Source organism: Eulemur rufifrons, chromosome 29, assembly GCF_041146395.1.
Source record: "Eulemur rufifrons isolate Redbay chromosome 29, OSU_ERuf_1, whole genome shotgun sequence".
NCBI lineage: Eukaryota > Metazoa > Chordata > Mammalia > Primates > Lemuridae > Eulemur > Eulemur rufifrons.
The window spans coordinates 83,884,270-83,907,551 of record NC_091011.1 but is presented as its reverse complement, the minus strand read 5'-3'; the positions used below and the strand labels follow the sequence as shown (position 1 = coordinate 83,907,551).

Genomic DNA, 23,282 nt, shown 5'->3' with positions numbered 1-23,282 from the left:
TTTTTAGTAGAGACAGTGTCTCACTCTTGCTCAGGACTCAGGCTAATCTTGAACTCCCAAGCTCAAGTGATCCTCTAGCCTTGGCCTCCCAGAGTGCTGGTATTATAGGTGTGAGAGACTGTGCTGGGCCAAGATGGTTTTTTTTTTTGAATGGAAACAACATATTTACATTTCCTTTCTGTTTCCCAGTGCCCAGTATAAAATGTTAGCACTACTGCTCAGTATTTTATTACATCACACATTTATGTTGTAATTGAATCCAACAGCAATAGCAAAGTACATGGGTTTTTGGAGTTTTATTTAATACATAGAATAGGGTTTTTGCTATTTGGAATTTTATATACATATAAAATATATAGGGTTTTTGCTATTTCCTGTGAGACACGAACAGTCTCAAGTCTTTCTCAAGATTCACAACATATTTCAAAATGGTTTTTCTCAATTTGTGGCCTGGAGACCACATCAGAATCATCTGAGTGTTTGTTATAAGTGCAGATTACTGGGTCTCACTTCAGACCTACCAAATCAGAATCCTTGTGTATGGGTTCTAAAAACCTGTTTGTTTGTTTGTTTGTTTGTTTTTAAGAAACAACATCTCGCTATATGGCCCAGGCTGGTCTCAAACTCCTGGGCTCAAGCAGGAGCCTCGGTCTCCCAAGTAGCAGAGATTACAGGCAGAAACTTGCAATTTTAACAAGTACCCCAGGTAAGTCTAATGCATTCTAGAATTTGAAAACCGCCGCCTTACAAAGGTGAGTAGGAACAAGAACTAACACGAATAGAAGGCCTACTACCAGTTAAATTCAATATTTAATGAGCACCCACCTTGAGCCCGCACAGTGCTTGCACATTACAAAATGATTGAAACAAAGTCCTTACCCTAGAGTTGCTAACAGAGTCAAAGAGTTTTGGGTGCCTCACCAATAATGATAACGTAAAGCAATAAACTTACTATGTTAGGCTTTTCATTGACCATATCTTTTAACTCTCCCAACAGCCTGGTGAGATAGGCGTTACTATTCCCAACTTTACCTACGGTGAGACTGAGGCTCAGAGAAGTTAGTTGCCTGAGATACCGGCGCTGATAAGGCAGGATTCCACTTCACAACTTCCGAGTCCCCTATTCTTTTCTAGAGGTAGAGAGGTAAGCTCAGAATTTCTACTTGCACTCAGTTCAGGAGAATCGTTTCAGATGCTACAACACCTCCAAGGCACACTCACAGGTCTGTAGTTCTAGTGCCGCCAGACGCGAGTTTGCTGTGGCCGTGGTGAACTAACCCCTTTCCGAGCTCTTGGCCGTCTCCTAAGAAACATTGACAGCGTTGGGACTTCGCTTCCCAGCAAGCCCCGCGGCCGCCGATCGCGCGAGGCATGCTGGGCACTTGGCCCCTCTCTCCTCTTTGGTGGAGGTTCCTGGCAGAGGCGGTTCTACGACACCGCCCGGCGTAAGGGCGCGCGGCATCCTGGGACATGTAGTCTGACCGGGACTTGGACGCCCCCTCGGATGAGTGGGGCCGGGGCTGACTGCGAACTACAGCTCCTCAGCTGGCGGCGTCGGTGGCGGCCGCGAGGAAAGGGGAGACTGCGGCGGTCCCCGGAGAGAGCGGCGCTCTGGGACCGTGCGATGTTCCGTGCCGCGGCGGGGGCAGCTGGCCTGCTTCCTGGGGTAGCGGTATAGGCGGGCGCTTCCTCTGCGCGCTCGCTCCCCTTCCCCTGCTCCAGCCATGCGCCCGGCCTTCGCGGTGGGCCTGGTGTTTGCAGGCTGCTGCAGTAACGTGATCTTCCTAGAGCTCCTGGCCCGGTGAGTGACCCGTTCGGGCCGCACCTGGGCTGGCTCCTTGGGCGGGTCTGAGGAAGCCGGAGGAGAGGTGCTCCCGCGCGCCGTCCCCTGCCCCGCTTCGTCCCCACTCTGCTGCGTGCGGGGCCGGGGGCGGGGCGACCTCAGCTCCCGGTTGGGCTGGGCAGCCTGGGATCCCGCTGAGTCTGCTACTCTGTAATCCTGCGCCCCGTCCGCCGTCCCGCCTAACAGTTTCACACCGTCCCGGTGAGGGGAGCACTCAGGGTGTTGCTGTCATCACCCTTTTGCACAGTCTGAGGGAACTGAAATCTGGAGAGTTTTTCACGTGACCGGTCCAAGGTCGGCGGAGAGCTAGTGACAGAAGCAAGGTTTCTCCACCAAACTACGTCTCATTTCCTTCCCATACAACTCCGGCTCTTTTCTTGATCCTGTTAATGTCACATGCTTGGCTTGAGCAAAGCATTTGGACTTCTAAAGCAGTCTGATTTTGTACATGCTGCAAAGAAAGTTTCATTTGTATTAAAGTCTCCTGCAAAGCATTTGTTATATTGGCCTTAAGAGATGGTTATGAGGACTTTGCCCAGACATACATGTCAATGATGTGGTAGAACAGATTCTTATGTGGAAGATTGGTCCAAATGACCCAAAAGATCATTTCCATCTTTAAGATACTATTTATAGTCTTTAAATTTGGAAGCATGCATTTTGAAATATAACTTTATAAATTGAAAATGGCTGTGACATTTTCCCAAAGGGAAACGAGATTGTCTTTGTGTAAGTGGCTTACAAGTACTATTGAGTAAGAATGTACAAATTCAATGGGTAGAAGCTGTTACAGAAGAGACAACAGTTGGAGTGGAAAAGGCTCAGGACTAAAAAGCTCAGTGTTAACGAATTTCGGTCTTGACTCTGTCATCCGCTGGCTGGGTGGCCTTATCAAGTCATTTAGCCTCTCTGGGCTTCCTTTTCCCAGCTGCAAAAGAATACCTATAGTACTTTCTAGCTCCATGTTTCTGAGGCTATTCATAAGTATCCCTTATCCGAAATGCTTGGGACCAGAAATGCTTCAGATTTCAGATTTTTTAAGATTTTGGAATATTTGCATATGCATAATGAGATATTTTGGGGATGGGACCCAAGTCTCAACGTGAAATTCATTTATGTTTCATATATACCTTATACATGTAGCCTGAAAGTAATTTTATACAATATTTTTAATAACTACTTTGTACATGAAACAAAGTTTATGTACATTGAACCATCAGAAAGCAAAGCTATCAGGTGTGGAATTTCACTTGTGGAATCATGTTGGTGCTTTAAAAATTTTGGATTTTGGAGCGTTTTGGATTTTGGATTTTTAGATTAGGGATAGGTCAAGAATTATAATCATTGTTTTGCTAAAAATGAAACAGATCCAAAGAAGTTAAGTGGCCTTTTACTATTTGTTAAGTGGCAGAGCCAGAAATGGGATCCGAGATGTCTGAACTCCTCGTCCAATACCTTTTTCAAACTTCCCCTGATTTTCAAACTTGAGCAGCCCATAGATTTTCGTCATGTGGTGCCAACTACGAGTGTATTTTATTTGGTACCATTAGTTAAGTCATTCTCAAGCAACTGGTTTACTTAAGGTAAACTCTGTGTTGGGTTAACTTTTGCTGTTACAGAGCTTGAAATTATATTATGCAGAAAGTATTGATAAAGATCTGTTGTTTGTCTTGGAAGTAGGTGGTAAGAGATATGAAAATGAAATAAAAATTGTATCCAATTGTAAGTCTGATACACTTCAAAGTAAGGACACTTTGGAAACTGATTTAAAAATAAAAGAAAGTGGTATCAGGCCAGCCCTGGAAATGAAGGTCAGAGAATAATAGTGTAATATTCGTGTTGAATATGCCATTAAATTAAATCTTGCCAAAGGCTATATGACATCAAAATATGCAAGCAACTGAAGCTCCTCCTAGTTTGTAAGCCCTTGACTAAATTACTTCATCTCCCCTAGTCTGTCTCAACTATAAAAGGGGATGATAATTCTACTAGCCTCCCAGGGTTTTGAAGAACGAAATGCAATGCATGTGTAAAGCCTAAAACACATTCATAGGGGCTTCCTTTTCCAACAACTTGGTTTCAGTATAGATATATCTTGTTTTATGAGATGTTCCTGAAAAGTTGTGGATAAATCTAACTTTACAAAGTGATGTTGTACATTATAGGAGCATCTATTTAGAATACTTTGAATAAATTATAAATAAATCACCACTCCCTATTTATCTTTTTTTGTAAATCTGCATTTTTGCATAAAACAATGGGTTTTCATAAAGTGGTAAACAGGTACATTTATTAATAAAATCAGTGGTACCCAAGACTGAATAGCAACCTTTTCCTAATTTGCTGAGGCAAATCATGACTTCTCATGTTACAGATCAATAAAATAAGAGTTGGTTGGACCAGATGGTCTTTAAAGTTCTTTCTAGATATGGCCTTGGCACTTGTGACTTTATCTTGGGACATCAGAGCAGAAAGCTCATAAATTTTTATAGAGCAGGAACTGTGCTTTTTATGACTTCCTTGGAATCATTAGGTGCCCTAATAAGTAGCAAGTAGAACACTAAATATAAATGCTAAAGTGACTTGAAGGCAGAAGAGAACATTTTTAACCATTTTCCCCAAATTGGAAAACAAATTTAGATTTTCTTTCTGATTTTTATACCTATAATTGGAACCAATAATAAAATATAAAACACAATGCAGTGGACAGTGCAGATAGGCAGTAATGAATGAGTGCCTTGACCCCCCTCATTAGGGAACTTCCATTCTACCTTGGAAACAAGATATAAACACATCAGCTAACTAACTAGGCAAGATACTGTATATCTTACTTCAGAAAAACAGTCTGAAACATTTTCTTTTTCAACCAAGTGGCTGATCTTGAATTAAATAAGGAAGTTTCCTAAATTCAGCAAAAGAAATGCAAAAGGCATAAACTATCTGCTCAATTCCATCTCTTCAAAGTTGCATTTTTTAAAAATAAAACTTTGAATTCTTGCTAAAGAAAATTCAAAGTAAGAGAAACTGTTTGCAGTTAGCAATTACAATTTCTGAGGAATAAAGTTCAAGAAAAGAGATTTAAGGATCTAAGTTTTTACTCTAAAGTTTTAAAATGAATTATTCAAGCTAAAATAAATAATTCCATTGGTAGCTATAAACAATGTATTCTTAAAAAGCTTTACAAGTTGGTTTTTTAAAAATTAAATTATATGAGTACATTAGGGAGATTTTAAAATTCTATGGGAATAGAAACAAAAAGTAGATTAGAATTGTCAGGGGACTAGGAGAAAGGAGAAATGGGGAGTGACTTATAATGAGTATGGGCTATCTTTTGGGAGTGTGCTAAAATTAGATAGTGGTGATGATTGCACAACTAAAAACTTATAAGAACCACTAAATTGTAATAATAAGAGTATCTGCAAACACCATTTATTTGCCATCTAATTCTGGAAGACTTATTTAACTTGGTCCCTCGTGGCTCTCAGTGTCTTTAGCAATGAAATGGGCATAATAATGCCCACCTCCATAAAATAAAAGTTAAAATTAAAAAGCATTAGGATGCATTTTTTAAAAATCCTATGGAGAATATAAAGTGAATTTTTTTGAAATAAATTATCTTTTTATCTTTTGTGCAAATCTTAATATTCTAGATCACATTTGCTTAAAGTGAAACATCCTCTCATTCATCCTCTTACTTGAGTGCAGGCCTGACACTGCCCCAAAAGTGGGGAGACAAAGATGAATGGGACATGGTCTGTCCTCCAACTGTCCCCGCTATGGCACTGGGTTTTTACTATCTCATTTTTCAAGTTTGGTTCCCTCATCATCTTTGTGAGGGCAGGGATCAGGTCTCATTCAAGAGTTCCCTTGAAGCTGCCCCCTAACTTTATGCTTAATCAATTCTTGATAATTATTCTTTAATTGGCCTAAGCTTTTAGTAAAGAGAAAATAGAAGGGAAAACAAGAAAACTTTTGAGCCTCTTTTTGGTTAAGTCTTGCATTTAACCCAAAGTTAAATGTTGGCACTTCATGTGTATTTTCTCATTGAGTTCTCACTACAATAATATCATTTTCCTTTTATAGATGAGAAAAATTGGCCAATATGAATGTCTTTAAAAGGGTGACTATACTTAGATTAAAGATCTTTCAATATGCAAGATCCTAACACTAGCTGTAGTGGTTCTGTTTGCCTTTTTCACTCTTTGGCAGGCACTGCGTTAAGTGCTTTTCAGGAACCTTTCAGGAACCGGCTCATCTACTTTACAATAAACCAATGAGATAGGCACTAATACTGTTCCCATTTTAAAGATAAGAAACTAGACTTAGATAATTACCTTCCCCTGTCACATGGTAAGTGACAGAGCTGGATCTCACATGTCAGTGTGTACTTTTAACCATGATGGAGCACAGTGGTTCTCAACCTTGTGTCAGCACGTGAGGATTTGTGCATCTTACACACACATATGTGTGCGCACGTGCACACACACACACACACACACACACCTGGCCCTTTCCCCAGACCTAGACTGGTGGTTCTCAACTCTGGCCACACATTAGAATCAAGTGGTAAGCTTTATAAAAGTGTAGATTCCAGGGCCCTACCCCAGTCTGATCAAGTCAGAAGTGGGAGAAAGGCGTATTCTCCCACTGCTCTCTAAAGAGCAGCCTGGCCAGAGTACCAAAGCAGTGTGCTAGCAAACGTCTAGAGTTAAATTTCCTTCTCCTGTTGCTCATATTTAGGCTAATGGTTTTAATTAGCTCCTTGAATGAGGTAAATGTCTTATGTGATTATTTATGAATTCCTGCAACATTTAGCCTTGTCCCTTGAACATAAGAAGTGCTAAAAGAGAAATTATTGAATTGAATGTAAAGCAATAGTTTTCAAGGAACGCTTCAAAGGCAGAAGAACTTAGAGTAGCAACAATTCTGCTTCAGCTAGTAGGCCTAGCTCCGTACAAGAATGGCTTATGCCTGAGGTTGTCTATTGTTATGCCTGATAGGTATATTTAAGAATTTGTGTATCTTGGCATAGCTGTTCAATATTAATACCACCAATGGAGAATGGAGTTGTTTTTGATAAATACCATTATATTAATATGTAATAATGTAATAAATCCCGCTATACACTAGCTTCAGGTAAACGACTCTGGTCAAGATGAAAATCCACCCTAAATAGAAAGCAGAATATATTTTAAAAAATGAAAATCCAGAATATGAAGGCTGGTAAATATAGGTTGTATAGGAAATCTAGAAGCTTCAGGAGGACAAAGATAACTGGTCACTTTGTTCTTCTTCCAGTGATTGAGCAGAACTGAATGGAGGACAAGCTGAAGAAAACCATAAACATTTTATGCGACTAATTTTCACAGAATGCCTCATGGGGGATGTCAGAAGGAATTTTTCTACTATATAAACTTGTTCCTAACAGTCACTATGGAAGATTCCCCAACAATTACATAAAGCACCAAAGACATTGAAGTCCACACACATTTTTTTGAGTCCCTAATATATTCTAGTAGTCTACAGCAGTGTTCCTCAGTCTTGTTTTCATTATTGCCTCCACCCTCTGCCCCCAATGTGTTTTAGATTTTTTTTTTCTTAACCACCTCTCTGTAGGTATGCTCTATACTGGTTTAAGTACTGTGTATATCTGTGCTTTATACTTGTAAAAAGAGTAAGATTACCTGCCATCTCAAGAACCAATTCTGCCTTCTTGGGGATGCTATCTAAAGTAATGTCCCTGTCATCAACACTGGGTACATTTCTTCATTTGACAGCAATCTCGGTGATTCCTGGTCAGGAGGGATGTACAAACATTGCAGGAGACCTGAGCATATTTCTGTCCTTGGACTTTGCTACCTAAGTTGACTGACTAGGATCCTAACTAAAGGCCTTTTGGTGAAGTGAGGATCCCAATGAGAACATATGATCAATTTCCTACAGTTTACTAGGAAAGCTGTAGCATAGTTCTAGGAACAAGTGTGTCAGAGTAACTCTCCCTCATGGCCTGCTACACCTAGGGAAGAGTGTAAGAAAGCTGACGTTCTTCCCTGTGAGGCAAACGCTAAATGTGTGTGATCCTTGGGATATAAAAACCAAAATAAAGGACAGTGGGTAATAGACATCTATCCCCCCTGTTGTTCTGGAACCAATAACACATTTCAATGCCCTTTATCTCAGTTTTTGTGCCTTTTTCCCCCTTTTTGCTATTCACTATACAGGAAGCACCCAGGATGTGGGAACATCGTGACATTTGCACAATTTTTATTTATTGCTGTGGAAGGCTTCCTCTTTGAAGCTGATTTGGGAAGGAAGCCACCAGCTATCCCAATAAGGTATGGCACACTGAAGTCTTTTAGCTTTTAGTTTTTTTGTTTTTTTAAAGTGAAGAGGTGGTACCTGTATAAAAGGAGTATGAGACATTCTTTTATAAGATTTATGTCAAAGATATCAGTAGAATAATTTATTTTCTGAAGTTAACATGTTGTGAAGCTACAGGGAGCCTATTTTTAGAATAAAATTCCTGCCACAAGATTTAAAATAACTTTGATGGACACGAGAGAGAGAGAGAGAATGTGTGTGTGTGTGTGTGTGTGTGTGTATAATATAGGGTCAATCAAAAGCCTAGTGTGACCACAAATTTTTAATAATTGTTTTGCTGTCTTCTGTGTTGGTAAAGTTATCAAACATGCTAAGAGTGGTATCATTGTTCCATTTTAAAAATGAATGTCTTTTGCAAATAAATAGAGGTGGTGGTTATACAACACTGTGAATGTACCAAATGCCACTGAATTATTCACTTTAAAGTGGTTAATTTTTTGTTACATGAATTTCGTCTTAATTTTTAAAAAAAGTGGCACGCTAAGTCCAAATTGTTGATGCCAGACCTCTGTCCATTAGTCCAAATTTGCATAACTGTACTCATGGGGCCAAATAGAAAGCAGGGCAGTTCTTATAATAAACAATGTATTGAAAACTCAGCATTTTTGCTGTGAAAGACTTGAGATAAAAGTATAACCCAGGCTGGGCTTGGTGGCTCACGCCTGTAATCCTAGCATTCTGGGAGGCTGAGGCAGGAGGATCTCTTGAGCTCAGGAGTTTGAGACCAGCCTGAGCAACAGTGAGACCCGTCTCTACTAAAAATAGAAAAAATTAGCCAGGGGTGGTAGTGTGCACCTATGGTCCCAGCTACTTGAAAGGCTGAGGCAGGAGGATCGATTGAGCCCAAGAGTTTGAGGTTGCAGTGAGCTATGATGATACCACTGCATTCTAGCCAGAGTGACACAGCAACTCTGTCTCAAAAAAAAAAAAAAAAAAAAAAGAGTGTACTCCATCCATTTGTGAGTATATAGTAGGATAGTGTCTCTTGCTCCCTTTGAGAGAGACTTTCTGGTGTGAATATATCCAAGTACTAAAGTTCAGGCTCATCCTTGTTGGTGTTCTTTTGCAGCATTCCTGAATAGCGTACTGTAGAAAATCTGGCTGAATTTTGTTATTAATATTGTACTTTTAAGCTTCCCAATCAATGTGATGCTAAATATCCTGAATATTTTTTGTTTGTTTTTCATTGGCTTACAATCCGCATAAACTTTTCTGCTCTTGTAGACCATTACATTTACATCACAGTAGGAGCCCCAGCATTTTTTGACTCCTCTGGCCCTTTCAGCTGCCTGCTCCCACTATCTCTTCCTATGCCCTCTGTCCCTGTCAGCCTAACATTTATGATAGTGTCCTAGCTGGCGGGCCTCCCTGCCTCCCACCTCTTCATCCCTCCATTTCATCTTCTGCCATTTTATCACATCACCTCCCTCTCAGCGGTGATCACGATGTTTAGAATAAAGTCCAAACTCTCCAACATGTGCTTTGAGGCTCCCCGAGATCTTGCCCTAACGGCCATACTCCCATGCGTGTCCTACGTGTGGTGGCTATTTTATTTTCTGTATGTGAAGCTATAATCAGAATCTTGATCATGACATTCATCCCTGTAAGTGATTTCTAGGCAGTGCTATGTAGGCAGCAATGTGGAATAATTGAATTAATTATCCTGAAAGACCTTGACAGACTAACTCGCTTTATCTCCAAATGGCATCTCTTCAAGACAGGACTGAGAAAATTTGGCAAAAAACTTTGTGAAGTCACCAGTAGTATATTATTTAGAAGCTGTGAAGAAGCTGTTGGTCGTAATTTTGCATGTATGAAATACTGAGTTCTGCATTCATTGTCAGGCTTCTCAAACTTTCCAGACTGTGTTAATGTAAATGTGGCTTGGCTGCCCATTGTGGTACGTAGCTCCAAATCTAACCAGCAATACAGAATCGGTTCTTGTCAGAGAAGATAACTTGGGACTCAGCATTGTCATATCCTTCAGATGTGCAGAGGTGGAAAATGGTTGGGAATCTACTCAAAGATCAGCATTTCCTGAAGCACATGGAACCATTTATTTGCTTTTGCCCTGCATTCATTAACCATTTATTTTAAATACTGTTTTTTCTCTTGTTGAATATATTAAGTTAAATTATATGAAATTGCTGATATTCAACCTGTTTTGACCTATAAAAAACATGGCACTTTTATATGGTTTAACCTAACATGTATGAAAGGCATCTTACATATTTTCTAGATCACAGTGGGGACGTACAACTGTAAAATTATTTGTTTAATTCATTTATCTGTTCATAATTATTCATTTGTATTTATCACTTTATCTTTCCAAATTATTAGGGTTACTGGATTTTTTTTTTAGTTTTTGTTTTTATTTTAAGAGCTATAAACTCTCAAAAAGCAGGTACCCTGATTTTAAATAAAAATCCATATAAGTCAAATCATGTCCTCATGTCCTCATTAATTCACAGGCCACTGATTCAGAATATGGGATAATTTCAACAGTTGCTAGGGTGAAAGTAACCCTTGACTTAGCAAATCTTTTCTTTAGAAATAGTGAAAATTAATAGTATAAGCAAGTATATAGAAGAAATATTTGAGATAATTAACTCATTTCAAGTTCTTATAGGTAAATGAAAATTATATACAAAGAACTGATACAATAATAAAAAGTTATCCACTTTAAAAAACCTATTGATGTCTATTAGGTAACATTTTTAAAGCTTAGTTTTAAGTTGCTATGTATACTTGGAAAATATTAAAATAGTGTTTTTTTAAACATATTCTGTAATTCAAACTTTTCCCCATGTTAGGTCTGGCTTTGTGAAGTATTTTTATATGTACTTACTATTTGACTTCACATGATAAGAGTGTTACAATCTTTTAATGCAGAGGAAATAAGAAAAATACTTGTCTAAGCAGAAATATATATTTCTTTCCATATTTTATTTTCTTGAAATAGTAGATTCTGTGTGATGTGCTGCTTTCTGCATTTCAGGTACTATGTCATGATGGTAACGATGTTCTTCACTGTCAGTGTGGTGAACAACTATGCCCTGAATCTCAACATTGCCATGCCTCTGCATATGATATTTAGATCTGTAAGTGTTGCCAGCTCAAATGTGTATGTTCTTCTGAAAAATATAATTAAGTAGGTAGATTGAACATATGGCAAAAGTAGAAAGGTCTTATAATTTTTTCCACAAAATTACATTTACTTTTACATGAAACAGCTTCTTCTCTTTTCTGATTTTTTTTTTTTTTTGAAGCAGAAACTTGAGGCCATAAAGGGAAATTCCTAAGGAAGGTAGCGTTTCTCCCAAAGCAGTACAGGTTTTCTTCTTTGCCTAATGTATGGTGAGAGATCTGTGTGTATACAAACAAGAATAGTGTTCCCTGAAAAGCAGGAAAGACTTCAAGGGGAATGTAGTTAGGATTGCAGAAGAATGCAAAATGGGTGATAACTGGAAGGATAACATTCTGAGTGGCCTGAGATTTTTGTGAAATTGAATGTGCTCTTCCTGAAGGGACTTTGCAGAGCTAATTTTAATTATTAAGGTGACCTTCAAAGCATTGAACACGTAGTAGACTTTCAATAAACACTTGTTGATTGAGTGATACCTTTCCAGAAAAGAGAAAAATCCTTGCATGACTTCTTTCATTAAAATTAGGTGTGGAGAGATGATTAGTAAAAGCTCATATAAATTAAATAGATGGAAAATTTGACAAAATAAATCTATAATATCATTTATTCCTGCTAACCTTAGCTTCCACTATGACAAATTATTGAGAATTGATCATTTTATTCTCATTGTCATCTTTAAAAGGTTTTATTATTTTACATGATATATTTTTATGGTCTGTACTTTTTGCCATCATAAGAACAACTGAACCTCATTAATTATTCATCCTAGCTTCCTTCATTCCATGTTTTGCACCACTGCCTGTGTTTATATTCATCTTGGATTATGTTGTTTTCTTCCCCTAGTGCACTAAAACTCTGGCACTTTTGTCTTCTTTTATAGGGCTCTCTAATTGCCAACATGATTCTAGGAATTATCATTTTGAAGAAAAGGTAAATGGTACACTTTTATATTTCATGTACAGAATGACATCCTGAGCCACCATCCATAAGCTGGTCATCTGGATTCCGTTTCCCACAGTGCTGATAAGTTAGTTCTCGGCTGGGTGCCTTTTTTTCTTAGTTCTTCCTTTGAGAGTGGTACACAATGATGCAATTTCCTGAGGCAGTTGACCTGGTAAAAGGCCCCACCTGTGGTATTGGAGCAGCCTTTTCTCAGTGTAGAACTGTTAGCTCTTGTCATCATTGAATTTTAGTACCATACTAACTTGTGAAGCCAATTGATATAGAACTTCATTCACTATGCAGTATGGGCATCACTAGCCACGTGATCATTTACATTTACAGTTAAATTATTCAAAATTAAATAAAATTAAATATTTAGTTTCTCAATCTCATTAGTCACATTTTAAATGCTCAGTAGCCACATGTGGCTGGTGGTGACCATACTGGAGAACCCAGGTGTGGAACATTTCCAATATCCCAGAAATTCTGTGGGATGGTGCTATCCCAGAAGGTGCTTATCAGTGCAGTGTAATGAACTAAGGAGTAATCATTCGTATTTAAAAGGAAATTCCTAACAAAGGCCTAAATAGCCAAGAAGATGGAATGAAAGATTCAGGACTGTTCTTTGTGACTGTCACCAGTGGCTGTCTCTGGGGTAGGAGTGGGAAATACCAGGAATACCTGGAATGCTTCCTCAAAGTACTTTTTTACCACCTTCATTCTGGGCCTTACCCTCACTTCTAAGGAGGAGGGACACTGGGGAGAGATAGCACATACAGTCTAGAAAATTTCTCAGGACAAGTGCACTCTCACTGTTAAAACCAAAATTGTCCAAGTTGATGGCAACTTTTCAATGTACTCAGTACCCAACCCCAGCATTAGAACCAGCTTGGAAAGTGGCTGTCAATTCCGAATGTAGGAACCTAGAGTTTTTAAGTAATAAGGGCTGTGTCATAAAAAGGACAATTGCGCTCTCTTATTAGGCTCCTTATCATGGACGTTTTGTCTCCTGAGGCTTATGTATTCCCTGTTAAATACCACTGTAGTTGCTCCTTCTTCCAGGTTCTCTGCATTTAGCATACGTGTATGTGGTCAGGTTTACTACATTTGGAGTGACCATTGTGCTTCTTGGTAGCATAGAATTCACCTTGGGACTGGCCTGTGGTCCTTCTCAACCTTTGATTTTGGCCCATAACAGGGATACAGAAGAACATATTATAAGAGGAATTGTATTCTCCTGATACTGCCCAAAAATGTCAGGGGTCTTTCTCAAACATCTGTTTCCCTTAAGAACTTATTTTGAGTCTGTTGTCTTGAATCTATCTAAGCCTTTTTGACTCTTTTTGTGTACCACCCCTAGAGCAGGCATTTCCTAAGTTAACTATCCAACATAGTGAATTGGGAACTTAGTATCTCCTTGGATTTATCTTGGGTAGAAGGCCCCCAAGTTCGTAGTGTGCTCCTCCTTCCAGGATTTGAAGACCAAATCTACGTTCCCGTCAACCAGGCCTTTCCTTATTTCAGGGGCTGGAGCTATAAGCCTCTGCATCTTGATCTCTCCAGACTGAAGAGTTGCATTATTTTTTACATTTACCTCCAGTAGTGCCTGCTTTCTCTGCCACCTCTCTCCTCTAGCATGGTCCTCTTGACCCTTTTCGTCCCTTTCTCTGCTTCTTATCCAGTTCTGTTGGCCTTTTATTAGGTACTATGACCAGAATGATACAATATATTTTAGTAAAATACTCCGGATGGTTCATCTTCTAAGTTGAAGTTGTTTTAATTCATACCTGAGGCCTTTTGCTTGATCACCAAGAATGTGAGAGGGATGCTAACAAGGCTATTTTAGTTAATGTGAAATGCCACAGTTCTTACTGCCCATAGTTTGATAAATTGAATATTCCTCCCTTTATCCCAACGTTTAAAAACAACACCAAGTCATTCAGAGATTTTTAAAAAAATACCCTCCCCAGAGAATGGATAATTGGATTATTTTCTGAGTATGGAATCCTGGTATTTGTACTTGATCGTCTGTTCTTCCTCTTGCATGGTGTGTGTCTTATGACTCAGGTTTGGGCTCCTTAAAGACAGGAAAAGCAACAGGTCCCAGTTAAGTGTAGGTCAGTGGACTCTTGAGCAGAATGGAACATCATATCTGGTCTATGTCTGTTTCTGTTTTTGTTTTCTGATGAAATAATCTATTGGTCAACCAACTGTTGGAAACAAATTATTTTAAACAACATCAAGGAGAGGTGTTGTTTAGAAACCAGTCGGTATCCTGATTCCGTCGTGTACATACTTATATGGACTCTGCTGTAAAGTGATCCTCTCAGTCATAGTGATTTGTACTTTCATGTACCATCTGACTATAATTATCACTTGGAAATTCGTATCTGTGTTTTCCTAAGCGTTTTTGTTCTTATTTTTACAGATACAGTATATTCAAATATACCTCCATTGCTCTGGTGTCTGTGGGGATATTTATTTGCACTTTCATGTCAGCAAAGCAGGTGGTAAGAATCAGCTCACAAATCATTTATATTCACTACTTGCCACTGGGGCTCAGTTATCAGGCATGTATTAATAATTAAATAAATTCAAATCCTTTTGTAACGCAAGGATTTTGAAAGCGAAGAGAGGAGGAAAATGGGTAACATAAATATTTCCCCTGTGTCTCGGCACCTTGCATGTACCTAGTATATTTTCTTATTTCCTAGACTTCCCAGTCCAACTTGAGTGAGAATGATGGATTCCAGGCATTTGTGTGGTGGTTACTAGGCAAGTACAGTAATTATAATAAAGCTAATTGCCTTTGCAGTTGTGTTTGCTGAGTTTTCTCCTAAGAGACATGTTTCTTGGCAAGAAGCTTCAGCTAAACAAATTATGCCATAGAAAAGAGAGGCACCTGGGATCATATATCACTGATCCTTAGTGCACAAGAAATGAAAAAAAGAAAATGTCCATGTTCATAGCAGTGTGTTCTGCAGCATGGATCCATGTTTTTCTTAGTTGCCACTGGTATAGAAAGAGAAGTAGATGTCTACTTTCCCATCACATTCTTTGAGAGCAGTGCTTGGAGTGTCACCATCTCTTCCCAATCTCTCTGCTGAGTTTAAGCTCCTGCAAAAGATGGGCACATGAGAGCAGTTGACTCTTTAAATTTCCAAAGGACCCATTTCTAAATCTTAGATTTATTTTCTTCTAGGTTAGCTTTTCCAAGTGGCAGTGTTCCCAAACCTGACTGATCATCAGAGTCTTCTGGGGAATTTTTTAAAATACAGATATCTCTTTGTGGAATTAATTAGGCAACCCCTATGGAGCTTTGTTTTCACATTTTTTGATACGGAGATGAAACTGTTTTCGGGTGCTTTCAGTGATAACAATAACAGATTGAGACTGACCAGGTAGAAGAGAACTAGCAATGAAAGAACTGTGTTTTCCTTGCTTCTTGGTTTTGAAACTTTATCCCTTTAGGTTGTTCTTAACATAGAAAGATCATTGTGAACTATTAGAAAAATACCTTACCCAATGAGAAAAATTTTCAAAGGATATGAACATATAATTCATGGGGAAAAATTAATGTCCAATAATTTTATGTTCAACCTCACTAGTCTAGTAATCAAAGAAATGCAAATTGAAACCAAAATGCAATGTCTTTTTATTTTTGGTCTGTCATATTGGAAAGATGATAAATGGCTATTCTCCTTGCTGCTGAGGGTGCAGTAAGACAACTATTTTTATATAAACTGTTTAGGGCATAATTTGACACAGCTTTTCTGGAAAAATATTGTATATTGAATTTTTAAAATACTCACAGCCTTTGACTCAGTAATTCCACTTATGAGAGTTTATCCTAAGGAAATAATCAACATTTGTTCAAAGATTTGTATACAAGGATATAAATTGATTTTAATGAAGATGTAACTGGAAATAAAAATAATCTAACCATTGTCATATTATTATATAAGATATTTAAGCATGGTACATCCTCATGATAGAATAATATGCAATCATTGTATCATACTTTTGAAAAAATTTTAATGAATGATTTGAAGGAAAAGTCTAGGAATAAGATGATGAAAAAAGCAAGATATAAAATTTTATATACAGTCTGCTCCTGTCGTAATATAAAAAATATTTACACAAATGAATCTAGAGAGATGTAGAAAACTATAAAGGACTGGATGGTAATATCGTGGTTGATTTTTATTTCTTTTTAAAATTTTCTACACATTCTACATTTAGTTTGTAGTATTTGTAGAACTTTAAGGAATCAGTAAATGTTCTTTAAGAAAACATCTGGAAATTAACAAATGTAGGCATCTTGTAACCCCATGTTTGTTTTTTTAGGTATTGCGGCACTGACTTTTGCTCTTCTCATGTCAGCAAGGATGGGTATATTCCAAGAGACTCTGTACAAACAATTTGGGAAACATTCCAAGGAGGCTTTGTTTTATAATGTAAGCAACTTCTTGAACCTGGGGGAAGATGAAAATTCCTGAGTTGTAGTATGTTATTTCAACTGAAATATGCCATCCTTCTGATAATAGTTGAAGGATCAGTTTATTATCCTGTTGTTTTCAAACACCTTAATCTTTGCTTATTTATTGTTTCCTCTTCCCCTTCAACCTGTTTTTATTTTTGTCTTCGTTGCTTTTTCCCTGACTTCATATTATCCTTAAATCTTTTTTCCCCACTAGTTTCCTAAACTCCCTGAAATCTGCTGTTGCATTCTTTATAATGTTAAATCCATTATGTTTGCTTAACTTTTCTCAAAAACAGTAAAATGTAGTAAATCCTTTTGGGCAGAATGACTATGTGTTTAAATATTTCCATTCCCTTTTGTTGAGGAAAGGATGCTGGCTCCATTTTTTGCTTTATCTGTGATGGCCATCAGACTGCACAATTTGGGTTTGATACCATGTCATGCAATGTCAAGTGGTCAGAAGCACTGTATGCATTTAACTTAAGTCTAACTTGCTTTTGTTGATATTGTTTGTCAAACAACTTGTACAACTTTTGTTTATTGTAAAGCTATTCTAATTATTCTATAATGTTTTCACACTTAAATTTATGTGACCTATTTCTTCCCATAGCATGCCCTTCCACTTCCTGGTTTCATCTTCTTGGCTTCTGATATTTATGACCATGCGGTTCTATTCAATAAGTCTGGTAAGTTTGTGGTTATATGGTGGAATTACCTGACAGTTTCTGAGGCAAAGTCTCAGTTTTACTCTTGACTTGACCGCGGCTATTTTCATGATCTTATGCAAATCATCTTTCCCTCTTGAAACTATCCCTATTCCAACACAGGAATACAGTGCCATTAATCAGTAGTTGCAGCAGCAAAAGCAAAAGGCTGCTTCTCAATTATTTACAAATGAATTAAGAAAATATCTTCAATTTTTCTATTTTGCTTTGGAATTTGTGTGTTTGCATTTGAGCATAGAGTGTTTGATATTTTGCAAGTACAAACAAATAGTAATGGCACACTGCAGAGACTGGAGTTCTGTGAAGTTGGGCAACAACAGTCCAGCCCTCTCTGCTGCTGTTCAGCCTTTTCTGCCATGAAAGGTAGAGCTGCTGGCAGATCCGGCCCAAGCTGCCTTGGAGCCAGAGCAAGAGGGGAGCTAAATGATGACAGGGCTTTTCTCCTAGTTACCGGTTAGATAGGCAGCAGGAATAAACAAAATTAGTTTCAAGTGTCTATAGTAAATTAGCTATTACTCTTTTAAGTGAACATTTAATAAATTAGCTATAGATTGTCAGTTAACATTAATAAAATCACTTACATGATCTGATTCTCTAATAGACATAGAGTATTATACAGAGAAATGAACACACAAGGAATAAATAATCATTTTTAGGATCAAGGCTTTATGTTGCACATGCCTTGAATGGTAAGCACATTTTGTAGAATGACAGTTTACAAAATTAGTTATTTTGTAAACATTAGTTTGCTGTCTGAGCATGAGTTTTGAAGTTAGGAGTGCTGTCTGCATTTGTAATGTTGCCTTTCCCATTTGGCCAAAAAAAATGTGATGAAGCCAGTAAGGAAGTTTGTAAGGTCCTGAATTACTCAGAGGATCATTTCTGATTATTAACACAACAGTTTTTAAGATCTCTGAGAATCTATATAGCAAAAGGCTATTGAAATAAAAATATTATCAAATTCCATGGGATTGATTTGGTTATGAGAATGTATCTTCTCAAAGTCACAGGGCTGGGTATTTATGATAAAACTTTTTTTAGAATCTGCCTTCAACTTCTTCAGAATTATCCCCAAGTTAAGTGTATTAATACATGTTGCTTCTCTGAATTTTCTTGAGGTTAAATATCTGAGACCCTTAAATTTTCCAAGAGAGTTAAAATCCATCTAAGTATTTTAAGTCACGCTGATTGTGTCTTTCCTCAGTAAATTGATACAGTGGGTCTCTGAAGTTATTTAGCAGTAATCACATTTAACTTCCTTTTCATTTCAATACTTGCTAAGAATATCAAAGACAATAGAATACAAGATTATTGGCATTACCCACTGGTCCAGAACACAGTTACAAGAACTAGTCTTTATACACACACACACACACACACACACATATATATGTATGATTTTTTTGGCAAAAGAAAATTAATGGTAATTTCCTTACCAGATCGCAGCATCACTTTATCAGAATTTCTCAAATTATGCTAATAATTCAAACTATGAAAACAATTTAACAAAACAAAAAAATTGACCCTTTGAGGATTACTATGTCTTTATTCTCTTTGATTTTAGATATCTTATTTCCTCCCAAATATTTACTATGACAGTCTCATTATATAAAACTACCATAAGAATATATTTAAAGGAAAAACAGTTATTCACAGTTCTATTGGCATACACATCTGCTAATTTTATTTTTACTGGTTTTCTTCCAGACATTGTCTATTTACATACATTCTTACATAGCTGTAATCCTTGTGTAGATATAATTTTATATTTGTTTTTCACTTTTATTCTGAGTTTTTTCATGTGACTATATAATCTCTATGATTTTTGTTTTTATAGTATGTGTAATACTTCATCTAATAAAAGTATCTTTGCTTACATAGCCTTTGCTCTATCACTGGACATTTAGATTGATTTTTGAGTCATAGTTTTTCCTTTTGTGAATAGTACTGCAATGAATGCAGAACTTTTTTCTTGTTTTGAATAATCTAGGATTAATTCCTAAGGATAGTTATGAATATAATACCTTTATGGCCACTCAAGAAGGATTATAGGAAACTTATTTTTAAAAGAGTAATACCAATTTATACTGCTACCAACTGCATGGCTGCCAGTTCTACTACCAGCTGCCAGTTAGGATATTATTTAGTAGATATAAAATAGTACAGTCTAATTTAATTTGGAATTCTTTGGTTACTGGGAGGATTGAACGTATTTCCAAACGGGGTTTAGTTACTAGTTGTCTGTCTTCCTCTTGTATTCATTGTCAGTTAAGACTGTATTGTTCTGAACTTCTCTGTGCTTCAGTCTTTCTTTGTCAAGTGAGATCCTATTCAGGTGAATGGTAAAATTAAATTAAAAATTAAAACAAGTTATTTGTTTTAAGAAACCAATTTAATGACTCCTGTGGCTGCTATAGACTGGAATCAAGGCAAGTATAGTGGTATATGGTCCAAATCTATCTGCAAGGGAGATAACATTGCCGTCCCTATTATATTCAGTCTGTATAATCTTGTTCAAAAGATGAAAAATTTTGCTGTCAAAAAATGATATGATTATATCCTCTCTAAATCATTGCAGAATTATATCAAGTTCCAGTCGTCGGCTTGACAATGCCCATCATGTGGTTCTACCTCCTCATGAATGTCATCACTCAGTATCCTTTGGACTCCTCTGTCATCTGTACGTTTTCTCCATGTTATTTTGGCATAGGATTGTTTATTCTTTTCTTTTAAGAGTACAGTGACATGATTTTGGTTTTTGCCTGGATTTATTCTGCAGCAAACAGGAGACAAAGAGACCCATTCAGGGAGCTCCTTTGTAGAGAGCAAAAGAGATGTTAGTGGTGCAGGAGGCCAGAAGCCACAGGGCAGCAGGAGGAAATGCTCTGGGTGGAAGTGCAGGAGTCCTTGGATTGATTAAAAACTAGCATATGACGTGAATGATCTGTGACTTCTACCTGGGGTTTTTTGGTATGCCAGGATATTTCCAGTTCTCACATAGTTCCGAAAAAATTTCAAATTAATCAACACTTAATTTTTTTAAATGGTTATTTTGAATCTTTAGTTTATTATAAAAATTATTATGTCTTTGAAATTGTGAAATGGATTGAGATTGACTTCATTTCTCTGAAGTCACCTCGTAAATTTGCTATACAGAGTTCTTTTTTGGAGGAATGGAAGGGCTGGGGACAAGGTAAAATAAAGGTGGATGGTGTCACCCTCACCAAGAGTGTCACCCTGTGTCATTACCTCAGAGGTGACCTTCAATGGAAACTGCAGGAAGAATCCAGAATAAGAATAATGGGAGGTTTTTAGGCAGTTTGGATTAGGATCCATAAATGGAACAGCAGGACAGGAACTCTGCAGGGTGTTCCACTGAGGAGAACAGCCTCAGGGAAGCCGTGGCAGACCCTCGTGTCCCTCATGTTTTCGTAGAATATGAAAGTTTAAGCTGAGAACCGTGTCAGAATCAGCTCCCCCACTGATTTCCCAAGTGCAATCTACAGAAAACCACCTTAACTCCCGTTCTCCAGGTACGTGTGCATCCGGGGCGTGTTCATCCTCACCACAGAATGCGCCTCCCTCACTGTCACGCTCGTCGTGACCCTGCGCAAGTTTGTGAGCCTCATCTTTTCCATCTTGTACTTCCAGAACCCTTTCACTCTGTGGCACTGGCTGGGCACCTTGTTTGTCTTTGTTGGGACCTTAATGTACACAGAGGTGTGGAACAACCTAGGGACCACAAAAAGTCAGCCTCAGAAGGACGACAAGAAGAACTGAGGTCTGCCTGGAATAGAGAGACCAGTGTTGTAGTGAGGGAGGGATCTGGCAGGGGTCTAACCACCATTTCACTTTTGTCAGTGCAGAATTACCGCCAGTATTGAACCAAACATGCACCAGAGAATGCTCAGAAGGAGGGGACTTCTCAAATTTCTCACGGCTATACAGACCAACATTTGTAGACTCTGAATAGAAATCCCTCAACCCTAACATAGAAAAGAGAACAGTTCTGTCCTATTGAATAGCTCGTTCATTTGTTATTTCTGTTTTGTTTACCAAAATATTCAGTACTGGTTTATTGACTTCTGAGTCCCCAGAACTACTGGCTTAATATGTGTGGTCTTGGACAAGATTATCCCTTTTGTTGCTGTTCTGATGTTTCTCTGCCTAACAGTCATTATCATCCTGCGATCTCATCCCTTTTGTCTCCTGTCCTTCCTCCACTCCTCAGCAGCACTTTTTAGCCAGTTAGACGCTCCAGGCGCCATCACCACCAAGAACAACCGAGTGGCCAAGTAAACTGAGACACAGTAACATGGGGGCCAGACTTCCTCCAGCGTGCTGGGAAAGAAGCCGTTCACCCTGTGAACCGAGCCCCAGTGACACTGGAGCAGGACTGGTGGGACCCCCCCCCCCCCCCCCGCCTGCTTTCCCACATTTTGCTTTTTTCTCCTGTGCAAAAGTCAGATGCTTTTCCCATCTGTTGCTTTCTGTGCTTAGAGCAATCCTGCAGCGTATCTCATGTCAGGCAAAGTGTTAATAAGAAACAAAGGTTGTTTATGGATGGGCAGAAGGGAGGCTCTTTGCCTCAGTCTTCCTAGGCCAAGTGGTGACATCAGGAGGGCCCAGCAGCAGCTGGCCCTGCTCCACCGGCATCCCCTCCTGTAGCAGTCACAGGGCAGGAGGGTGGGCCCCAAGTGGGAGGGAAAGTCTTTGCAACCAGGAGATTCAGCTTTGCCTGACAAGCCTGATAGAGTAACAACCAGTCAGGTGAATGAACAGACTAGGTGTATAGTGGGTGTGGGTGTGATGTATAAATCAGATCCAATCACGACTACAATTCAAAGTTATTCTCTTTTTTTCTGTAAGGTATCTTAATATTCTAGATGGGTACTGGGGAAATGGTTGTGTGTGCTTTATTATATGTAGAAATGTGCCTCTCTCTTGCTAATCATTTCAAAGGTCTGGTTTTCCTCATACAGGATGATCTTGAGAAAGAGGACTGCTGTCACTATAGTGCGTATAGCATGTGCGTGCTCTCGTGTAGTTTGCGATGAAAGAGCATGGAAGTCAGTGTTCTTTTATTTTCCCTTTCTTCACTTAGCTGGGACCTTTATTAACCTCATACCAGTACATGCTCCTCAGTAAGCAGCTAAACTTAATGGCCACTTCCCTTTTTGCCTATAGACAGGGCTTTTAAATTTTTTCTGGGTGTAAATTGTGTTCTTAAATTGAGATGGGGCTTTCTGTGTCACCTGGGCTCACTCTATGGTGTGGTATAGTTATTCCACTGTCTAGAGCTGTTCTTTGGTGGGTCTGAGCAGGGGCAGTGAAGAGAAATATCCTAGAACCACTGGGTTGCATGGAGAAGTCATTTAAACTGCCTCGGTTTTTTGTTACTTAAAATGTGGATACTATTTCTTTACCTAAGTCATTGGGTTTGCAGAGTTATTTGTTATTCTGGACATTGACAACTTTCCAGTGCCAGTAATGGCCTTTTCTAAAAGATGCTGAATTAGATGTGAAACCATTCATAGAATCAAAAGCCACTTGCTTTGAAATATGTGGAGTTCCTCAGAATTGATGGTGCTATAAATGTCCTAGTGTTAAATAACCTCTTAAGAATGAAAACAACAAAAGTTACTTTTATTGCTTAATAGAAGAACCTGTCCCTGGGGGCTATTTGATTGCTACACATCTGGAGTCTCTGGGTAACTCTTAATAGGATATAGCCTTACATAACATAGCATCACCCTTTTTATG

The 23,282-nt window shown here is 38.4% G+C and overlaps 1 protein-coding gene across 1 annotated transcript; it reads left to right on the top strand.

The window, feature by feature from the left end:
- The first annotated feature begins 1,710 nt into the window (after positions 1–1,710).
- On the top strand, positions 1,711–21,363 carry SLC35B4 (solute carrier family 35 member B4). The gene is made up of 10 exons (XM_069461598.1): positions 1,711–1,801; positions 8,065–8,178; positions 11,223–11,325; positions 12,250–12,299; positions 14,740–14,821; positions 15,026–15,086; positions 16,659–16,768; positions 17,405–17,480; positions 20,098–20,173; positions 21,053–21,363. The coding sequence occupies exons 1-10, from the start codon at positions 1,725–1,727 to the stop codon at positions 21,297–21,299; spliced, it is 996 nt and encodes a 331-aa protein (XP_069317699.1). The 5' UTR covers positions 1,711–1,724; the 3' UTR covers positions 21,300–21,363.
- Positions 21,364–23,282: the final 1,919 nt, after the last annotated feature.